General features: G+C 38.8%; 1 protein-coding gene across 5 annotated transcripts in view; it reads right to left on the reverse strand.

Annotated features, from left to right (window-relative positions):
* Nucleotides 1–133: 133 nt before the first annotated feature.
* LOC148128682 (vomeronasal type-2 receptor 1-like) overlaps nucleotides 134–10000 on the reverse strand; it is an 11087-nt gene continuing 1220 nt past the window's right edge. For 3 of the 5 annotated variants that reach the window (XM_087948534.1, XM_087948533.1, XM_087948532.1), the window contains 3 exons: nucleotides 9863–10000; nucleotides 9142–9430; nucleotides 6325–8053 (listed from right to left, as the gene is read on the reverse strand). The exon at nucleotides 9863–10000 is cut by the window's right edge. In XM_087948534.1, the coding sequence (XP_087804660.1) occupies nucleotides 7226–8053; nucleotides 9142–9430; nucleotides 9863–10000 (1255 nt within the window). In that variant the 3' untranslated portion in view covers nucleotides 6325–7225. Of the gene's footprint in view, nucleotides 912–6324; nucleotides 8054–9141; nucleotides 9431–9862 lie in introns of those variants that run through there. The other 2 variants (XR_015746200.1, XM_087948535.1) reach the window with 2 other exon arrangements.

Raw genomic sequence — 10000 nt, forward strand, 5'->3', positions numbered from 1 at the left:
GAGACAAGAAAGGAAAGAAAAAAATAAAAGAGAGAAAGGAAGCAAAAGGAGGAAAATGGATAGACAAAGAAAGGGAGAGATGGAAGGACGGGACAAAGAAAGAAAGAGCAAGAAAGAGATGGAGGGAGGATAAAGTGAATGAGATATATGGATGGATAGATAAATACATGGAAGGAGGGAGGGAGGGAGAGAGAAAAAAAGGAGAGGAAGTTAGGACACAAACCCTGGCTTCAGAAGACTCTTTGAATCAGCACAGCTATCTAGGGCTGGCATGCAACGAATCTCGGAGGTCATCTAGTCCAACCCCCTGCTCCAGCAGGAGATCCTTACAGAATCAAAGAATAGCAGGGTTAGAAAGCTCTGTGTGTGTGTGTGTGTGTGTGTGTGCATGTGTGTTTGTGTGTTTGTGTTTATGGTTGTCAAAACTCCTAAAACAGGACAAGTAGCTCTGGGGAGATCAGTCATAAATTAGAACACTTGCTAAGTAACCGGCCATTAAGTGAGGACCAATTGTATTTGGTTTGCCAGTCACATGGCCCCCTGGCCAAGCCCACTCAGTCACGTGGCCACCAAGCCACGCCCATCTGGTCACGTGACCACCAAGCCACGCCCACAGAACCAGTAGTAAAAAAAATTGAATCCCACCAGTGAGTTCACAGCCTGCTATGTGGCATCTCCTATCAGGACTCAGGGATTCACTTTGTGATGCCTCTCCTAATAAAATATCCGGGAAATTCGGAACTCTTTTACGTGCAGCTGCAGTTATCAGATCAGTAGGAAGGAGTTTCTCTGAATGGGGCCAAATTCTGTTCTGCTGTAATGCAAAATTATGTATTTATTTATTTAGGACATTTATGTTGCCACATATTCGCACATGACTCAGCATTAGGCAGACTCTAACTGCCCCTTGACTGTCGTTTATGTTTATTTTTCTCCATTATTATTGTTATTTATTGTAATGCTGGTGTTAGGTATAACATTGATACCAAATATGGTTTGGGTGAATAAATATATAAAACTTAGATATCATGGTTTAAGTGCTTATCACTTTAAGCACAATGCTGCAGGCAATTAGCCGATTAAGGGTGCGGTTAGAAGTTACAATATAAGGAAGCATTAGAAGCTGGAAAGCTTACTGCGACTAACTGTGTCTTACTGCGACTAACTGTGTCTTACTGTGACTAACTGTGATTACTGACTGTGAGTGCCTGTGACTGAACTGTTCTTGTTTGCTACTGTTTGCTGATTTACTGCGTAATTCTACTGTTCTACTGTTTGAACGTCTTGTTAAATATCCAGCGTTTGTTTCTCTGGAGAGTGAAACCGGAGGAGGAGAAGATATCTTTATCGGCTGATAAAGATATTGCAAGGACTCTTAACTTGGACTATACTAGTGAGTCTTACTGGATGGAAATACTGTGAATGACTTAATGGACTGAATGACAATGCTTTAAACTCTAAATGGATTAAAAACTATTTAAACTACAAACAGTGTTTGTGTTCAGTGTGTGTATACTCTGGGGCCCTTCCACTCTCGTTTGGCTGCCTGGCTTGACTACTGCTGCAATACTCTGCTAGGGGTTAATCCCCAAACACTAACATTGGTTATGGGCCCAGCAGCATAGTCTAACTAACCAGGATATAGCAGAGAGAGTTGGTGTGAGTTGCACATTACTGTAAAAACAAACTGTTTTAATTAGTTTAAAATAGTCAAAATATCTGAAGAGTAATGGCACAAGTAAATTTGTCACAACTGTCCATGATATCCAGGCTGGATGGAACAAACTATGTTTCATGGTCAATGAAATGTAGTTTACTTCTACGCAGAGAAGGTTTGTGGGACATTATAGCAAACCCACCAGATGTGAGTAGCTGGGATCCTGCTGATGATGATGATAATGAAAAGTTACAAGACTTTAAACTGAAAAATGAGCAGGCTTTATGCATCATAGGACTGACTCTCTGTGATCAGCAGCTTGTCCATATTCGTGGAGAAGAAAATGCTGCAAACTGCTGGGAGAACCTCAGGAAGATTTATGTTCGGGACAGTGTAGGAGCACATATAAATCTTACACGGAAGCTTTTTCGAACGCATCTTCAGAGAAATGGAGATATGTTAGTTCATTTAAACTGTATGAAGAGCATTTTTCAAGAATTGCAAGAAAAAGAGCTTATATTTAATGAACTACAACAAGTCTACATAATATTATCTTCATTAGATCAAAGCTATGATGACTATGTGACTTCGTTAGAGGTATTGCCAAAAGAAAGCCTCTCATTAACCGAGATTACAGGCAGGCTACTAGAAGAAGCCAGAAGAAGGCGTGAGCGTGACGAGCTGAGAGAAGATAAGAAAGAAGAGAAATTATCTTCAAAGCCTGTAAGAAACCAGCTAAGCAAAGTAAAGCACCTGGAAGAAGAGAATTTATCTTCAACGGCATACACAATTAAAAAGTGTTTTAATTGTGGAGGCAGAGGACATTTGGCAAGATTCTGCAAAAAGAGAAAAAGCCAAAATATAAAAAAGCCAAAGAAAGCATTTGAACTAGCCACGTTTAGCAACTCTGATGTGAAGAATGATATATGGGTGGTTGACAGTGGCGCATCCCACTGCATCACAAGAGATAAGACAAAATTTATAAAAATGTCTAAAAGCTCTCAACATATATCTCTTGCTAACGGCTGGAATCTTAAAGCGAAAGGTGAAGGTCTTGCACATTGTCCGTGCATAAACCAGGATATAAAAATGTTGTATGTACCGCAACTAAAGTTTAATTTGCTTTCAGTAAGGGTATTAGATAAATTAGGTTATGTAATTACTTTTAAGGATAATAATTGCATAATTGAAAAAGATAACAAAAGGGTAACTGCAGCTTTAAATGGAACATTATATGTCTTAGATAATAGTAAGAATTGGGAGGCTCAGACTGTATTTAATAATTTAAAGCCTCATAATGAATGTATCCATTTATTGCATAGGCGTTTGGGGCATGTAAATTTTAAAATGCTAAAACGTACAGTTGAGTTATCTGAAGGAATAAGGTTAAAACCTTGTGATAAATATTTGCGTTGTAATGTTTGCTGTGAAGATAAGAGCAAAGTATTGCCTGCAAATAGGCTAAATGGTTTCAAAACAAAAGAACCTTTAGAAGTGGTATTTGCAGACATCATAGGTCCAAAGAAACCCAGTATGGGGGGTGCTAGATATATACTGAGCATTATGGACCATTATTCTAGATATGGGTTTTGCTATTTAATGAAAAGCAAAACTGAAACATATCAACATTTTTTCAATTGGCTTAGGTTTGCTGAAAGAAAGTCTAAACGACAACTGATAACCCTGGTGACAGATAATGGTACGGAATTTATTAATAACAAATTCCAGAACAGACTTAAGGTAGCTGGAATAGAGCATAAGAAGTCTGCACCATACAGGCCAGAACATAACGCTTTTATTGAAAGAAGAGGCCAAACACTACAGGCAATGGTTAGAACAATGTTAAATGATTCTGGGTTACCTGATTCTTTGTGGGGGGAGGCTACAATGTGTGCTAATAACATATTGAACAACGTTGTTAATACAACAACAGGTGAAATACCATTCACCAGGTGGCATGGCAGGAAACCTGACCTAAGTTACCTGCACACATTTGGTGCACCAGCATGGGTGCATATTCCTGCACAACTCAGAAAAAAAGGGCAACATAGAGCTAAAAGATTTTTCTTCGTTGGTTATCAGGCAAACCATAGGGCATATAGATTTTGGGAGAAAGGCACATCTAAAGTGTTATGTAGTGCTAGTGCCCAATTTCTAGAACATGAAGGATGGGAGAAATTAGAACAGGATACCAATAAAGATGTAATTATTGAATCCTATAGAAATCCCATTAGTTATCCCTGTAACTTTAAAAATAAAGTAAAGAGACAAATACAGGATGAAATAGTGCCCATAAAGGAAGAAACAGATTCAATAGCTGAACAGGATGAGAAAGATGAACAGGTAGTAGTTCAAGAAAGTCCTCCTGTAAGCCCTGTAATTCCCAGAAGAACTACACGTGTATCTAGACCGCCTGATAGGTACCAGGCTAACACAGTGTGCCAGATTAATCAAGTTCCTAATTCTGTAGAAGAAATAAAAAAGTATCCTACTAAGGAAAAAGAAAGTTGGTATGCAGCAATGAATAAGGAACTGAATTCATTAAGAGATATGAAGGTGTATGAAAATGCCAAATTACCTGTAGGTAAGAAATCCATTGGCTGCAAATGGATTTTTAAGGTAAAAACAGATAAAAATGGTAATTTAATCCATAAGGCAAGGTTAGTAGCCCAAGGTTTTAGGCAGAATGCCAATGACTACGATGAGGTGTTTGCACCTAGTCTTAAGGCAGCAACCTTGAGGGCAGCTTTAGTGTGGGCAGCTAGTAAAAACTATATAGTTAACCATCTAGATGTGGAAACTGCTTACTTGCACGCCCCATTAAAACATACTATTTATATGAAAAAACCTGTTGGTATTAAAAGTGAAAATAAGGATAATAATGATTGTTGGTTGTTAAAGAAAAGCCTCTATGGTCTAAAACAATCAGGCTATGAATGGAACCAGTATATTGTAAAGGAACTAGACAATATAGGATTTAAAGCTGGTTTAGCCGATCCATGTCTGTTTAAGAGGGAGACAAATGGGAAAGTATCATTATTATTACTATTCACAGATGACATTGCATTGATAACTGAAACTAATGATGAAGCAAATAAAATAATAGCATCATTAGGAAAGAGAATAAAGATCAAGCAATTAGGGGAGATAAAGAAGTATCTCGGTTTGAATATAAAGAAAACACGGAAAGGTTTTAAGATATCTCAGGAAGATAAGATAAGCAAATTGCTAAAAGATTACAAGATGGAGCTTTGTAAGCCAGCTAAGACTCCAATGAGTCAGGAGTTTAGCAACACTGATGAACAAAGCCCGGAGTTTGATAAGGTGATTTATCAATCTTTAATTGGTAGTTTGAGTTATATTAGTAATTGGTCTAGACCAGATATTTCGTACTGCGTGAATCAGTTGGCTAGATTCAATTCTGCACCATGTGAAAGACACTGGATTGCAGCTAAGAGGATATTAAGATATCTTAAAAAGACAATGAATTATTCATTGTATTTAGAACCAAAGGGTGATTTAATTCTGAGTGCTTATGCAGATGCTAGCTTTGCATCAGAAAGAGACACTAGAAAGTCGACTTCAGGAACAGCCATAATGCTGGGTAAGACATTAATAGGCTGGAAGTCAATAAGACAACAGCATATAAGTTTGTCTACTATGGAGGCAGAATTCTCCTGTTTATCTCTGTTATGTACAGAATTAATAATGTATAAACAAATGTTAATTGATATAGGTATAACTGTAGATTATCCTATAATTATACATGAAGATAATCAGGCAGCAATTCAAATGGCCACAAATATTGGAGTAAAAACAAGGAGCAAGCATACAGATCTAAGATACCTAAACGTGAGACAATCTGTAAGAAGTAAGATGATTCAGCTAGAGTACTGTATGTCGGAGGACAATTTAGCCGATAATTTTACTAAAGCCCAAGGTGCCAGTAAGCACCAGGAGAGTTGTGAAAAATATGGGGTTAGATTGTAAAGGTATTATATATTTATTTCACCCAAAAGGGGAGTATGTTAGGTATAACATTGATACCAAATATGGTTTGGGTGAATAAATATATAAAACTTAGATATCATGGTTTAAGTGCTTATCACTTTAAGCACAATGCTGCAGGCAATTAGCCGATTAAGGGTGCGGTTAGAAGTTACAATATAAGGAAGCATTAGAAGCTGGAAAGCTTACTGCGACTAACTGTGTCTTACTGCGACTAACTGTGTCTTACTGTGACTAACTGTGATTACTGACTGTGAGTGCCTGTGACTGAACTGTTCTTGTTTGCTACTGTTTGCTGATTTACTGCGTAATTCTACTGTTCTACTGTTTGAACGTCTTGTTAAATATCCAGCGTTTGTTTCTCTGGAGAGTGAAACCGGAGGAGGAGAAGATATCTTTATCGGCTGATAAAGATATTGCAAGGACTCTTAACTTGGACTATACTAGTGAGTCTTACTGGATGGAAATACTGTGAATGACTTAATGGACTGAATGACAATGCTTTAAACTCTAAATGGATTAAAAACTATTTAAACTACAAACAGTGTTTGTGTTCAGTGTGTGTATACTCTGGGGCCCTTCCACTCTCGTTTGGCTGCCTGGCTTGACTACTGCTGCAATACTCTGCTAGGGGTTAATCCCCAAACACTAACAGCTGGTCTCTGACTGTACTAAAAGTGGACTGGATGAAGGAGGAAGCTGTGTTGGAGACATTTGCCATCTTGAGTTATTTGTAAATAAATACATGTTTAAGAAAACAACCCCAAAATCGTACTTGACTGCAACCTGAAACTGAGTCTTGAGAGAAGACAGGAGATTATGAGAGCAGCTTCTCCAACTTGCAAAATCTCTCAGTTGGACAAGGGAGGATTCAACACTCTTCCAAGGACTGAAAGAGGTGTTGGGAGTAGTTAAAACCCTTCCCTCTCCTAGGAAAATGAAATATTTTGGATATACTAAAAAGGGAGAATATATTTCCCCTAAAAAGAAAAGTAGAAACTCAGAGAGCCTGAAACTCCGCCCCCTCCCACCTTTGCTAATGGACCATTACTCTGGCCTAGGGCAGTTTATTTTACACAACAAAGATCTACTCCAGGTAAAGCTATATAGGAATTGCCCAAAGCCATCACCATCATCCAGCGAGGCTCAACCAAGCCTGGGACTCAGTACAGCCTATAGAGTTGCCCCTGCATGGCCCCATGGGAGCCTGACAACCGATCAGAATACAAGCTCCAATTCAAATCCCAACAGAGGGCATCAAACAATTGCACTCTCAGCATCTCAGCCCTTCTTTCCTCAACCAAGGCATGTGCTCCTGTCCACCATTAAACCATCTTCCAAGCAGTCACCCTGTTTTCAGCGTCTTTCTTCCCCACTTGGAACTGAACCCAGAAGGAGATTTCTTCCAACAGAGGCTAGACAGAAACTACAGATCTGCTCCCTGTTATTCCGGAGCATCAGACAGGAGCAATTAGATGGTGCAAATCTGTTGACCTTTTGCAGCACAAGAAGGTTGAGATGTTCCCCTCCTTCTCCTTTGGGTTCCTTCTCCAAAGGATCTCAGATGAATGGATCCCTATCAGGACCCCATACCTGCCATGGCTGCAGCCTCGGAGCACCCAACCTCTTTTCTCCCTCCTTCCTTCCCCTCCTCGATCTGGAGGAATAAGCGGCATTCATGACCTGGGCCAGAGTATGAATGATACTGCATGAATGGGGGTCACTGGCGATCTGTTTCCTGTTCCTTTTCTCCTGGGTCTCCAGTGGGGCTTTCTGGGTGCATCTTCTGCAGCCTTTGACAGAAAAGACGTGCTTGGAAAGGGAACAGCGAAAATAATGATCTTGAAACGGATCTTCCACAAAGAAATGGGGTTCAAAGGCAGCATCTGTTGGCCTTTTTTTTGACAGATAACCAAAATTCAAAATACTATGGATGTATTTGAGAGGTATGTCCTTCTTTATTAGATACGCTGAAAAACTTGTGAGGATCCAAACTTTCCCTTCAATGGCTCCTGGCAAATGCATAAGTGCTTCATGGAAAGGAAGAATTCTGTTCCAGATGAAAATATATTCTATGAAGTGGACAAAGACGTTGATTTGTCTCCACTTAGAGAGGGCCTCCCTGAGGGGTGCTGTATGTCCAGTTGTTGTGAATCGTTGTGATATAACCACACAAATTCCATTCCTGACAAGGATCGGAGGGAAAGTCCTCATGAAATAATCTCCCTTTTCTGTGTCTGAAGCAAAGAGACCAATGAGGGTCCATCTGAAATAGAGGAGCAGCTGGACAATTGCTGGGTATTGGATCACTTCTTTAGGGAGCATCTGGTGGAAAAAAGGGAATCTCCTTTTATCACTCAGAGCCTCTGAAGGAATTCCAACAGTGATCTGAAAAAGTAATGAAGAATGCTGTGTTATAATGTGGTCCAGATCAACTCCAAAATATTACTTATTGACAAACCCAATTTTGTTTTGATGAATATATAAGAATAGTTTGTTCCTTAGTCATGGTTTAAAATATTTAAGACAGAATATTAACAAGGTTGTCTATAAAAATGGAACGCAAAATCTTATTAAACAAAACAAACAATAAAAATGCAATGTAATTTTTTGTGTCACCCATAAAATTCCAACAATTAGATTCAAATTTGCAGATGTTAGATAAAATGTCTGGATCTAAGATATAGGGCTGTATTATATGCTATTTTTGAGTACTAAAACCTCTTTCTCAGCTTCTATATCCCAAATTCTTTGTGAAGCAATTTTTCAGCTTCTTCTCTAGATGTACAAGAGCACAACTGCTAACAGAATAGTTATGAGTACATGAAATGGATACATATAAGAAAAATAAAAAGAAATAGTAGGACAGTGATGGTAGGCACATTGGTGCGCTTATGCACGCCCCCTACAGACCTCTTAGGAAAGGGGTGAGGTCAATCGTAGACAGTTGTACAGTCCAATAAGTCTTTAATTGAAATTTTGTCTGTTTTGGGACTATATGTCTGTTTCATCACTTTAATTTTAACCCAATAATTATATACCCTGAATTTATACAAAGCAGAAATTGTGTAAATTAACAATTATCTATGAGGGCAGGAGCTGAACTCCTTTTATCCATCCCAAAGATACTCTTCTTGGTCTGAATATTTTTTATACATAGACAGGACTATTGCCAGCTTGATTCCAATTGGATAAGGCAGATATTATTGATATGTGAAAATGAACATGCTAATGGAGGACCTCAAAACCTGGATAGTTTTTCAATAGTAGAATATTCAGTAGAATATCCTCTAGGTACCTTATGGCTCTTCAGGCCTTTAATGGTCAATTTGAAGATGAACATAATAGACTAAAACATCGTTGATATGTTCCCTAATATTCTGAAAAGCTGCTCTTGAATTCTATGAAGATATTGGATCTGTTGTTCATCCCCACCCCCCCCACTCACCTTACCAGATAGAGAAAAACACACAAACCTGTGGGACTTTGTAGGTGCCTACAAACATTGACATCTGGATGGAGATATCCCTGGAAGCTTCACTAATCAGAGCCAGGAGGTTTTCCTTCCTCCCACAGCCGTAGTTGGGGACATTGGATTCTCCAGTGGAGAGCATGTCCAGCAAGACATCTGAAGTGCGGAAGGTGCTTCCATAATTGTCATGGATGTTATAACCAAGTGTGAGATTGTGCAGGAGCTGGGAATTCTTGCTGACCATTTGAATAGCAAAAATTGATTTTAGGGTATCTGTTAGAGCAGAACTCTTCCTATTGAAAAAAAATATTCATGTTATTATATTCAATAGCAACAACAAATGTTTTTAAAATATATAATCCTTCACAAACCTACTAAGCCTTAGGCCAACATTGATCCAAATCGAATGATCAATTATGCAAATGAGAGAGGCAACTACAATTGTTTCAGTCACTACTTAAACAAAGGTCATTATTCAAGTGATGAACTCAGGAATGAACTGAGAAAGGAAAATCATCTGGATTTCATTCAGGTTTTTTAAAAACATCTTTGGATTTTACTCTCTTCCACAAAGTAAGGCAAAAAAGGGAAGCCATGGAAATCAAAATCATTCAGGAAATTAGACAGGTCCTGAGGTACAAAAATAAGTGAAATAAGAAGAAAAGAAGGAGAGTGTTAGAATTGCACATGGAGGGAGTGCAACTCCATCACCCTGCATGACTTACGAAGGAGAAGGTATGGAAGGAGGGCTTTTGAAAGGCCACATTATAGGCGACACATATGTTTCAGATTTGACCACACCAATGAGATGGTCCCCAGGCCTGTAAAAGCTCCATGGATTGTAGCCATCCTGGTGCTCCAAA

The sequence above is a fragment of the Notechis scutatus genome, unplaced genomic scaffold (genome assembly GCF_049901735.1).
Source record: "Notechis scutatus isolate UNSWTSFEM ecotype Mainland unplaced genomic scaffold, rNotScu1.2 NSCUCTG201, whole genome shotgun sequence".
NCBI classification, from domain to species: Eukaryota; Metazoa; Chordata; class Lepidosauria; order Squamata; family Elapidae; genus Notechis; species Notechis scutatus.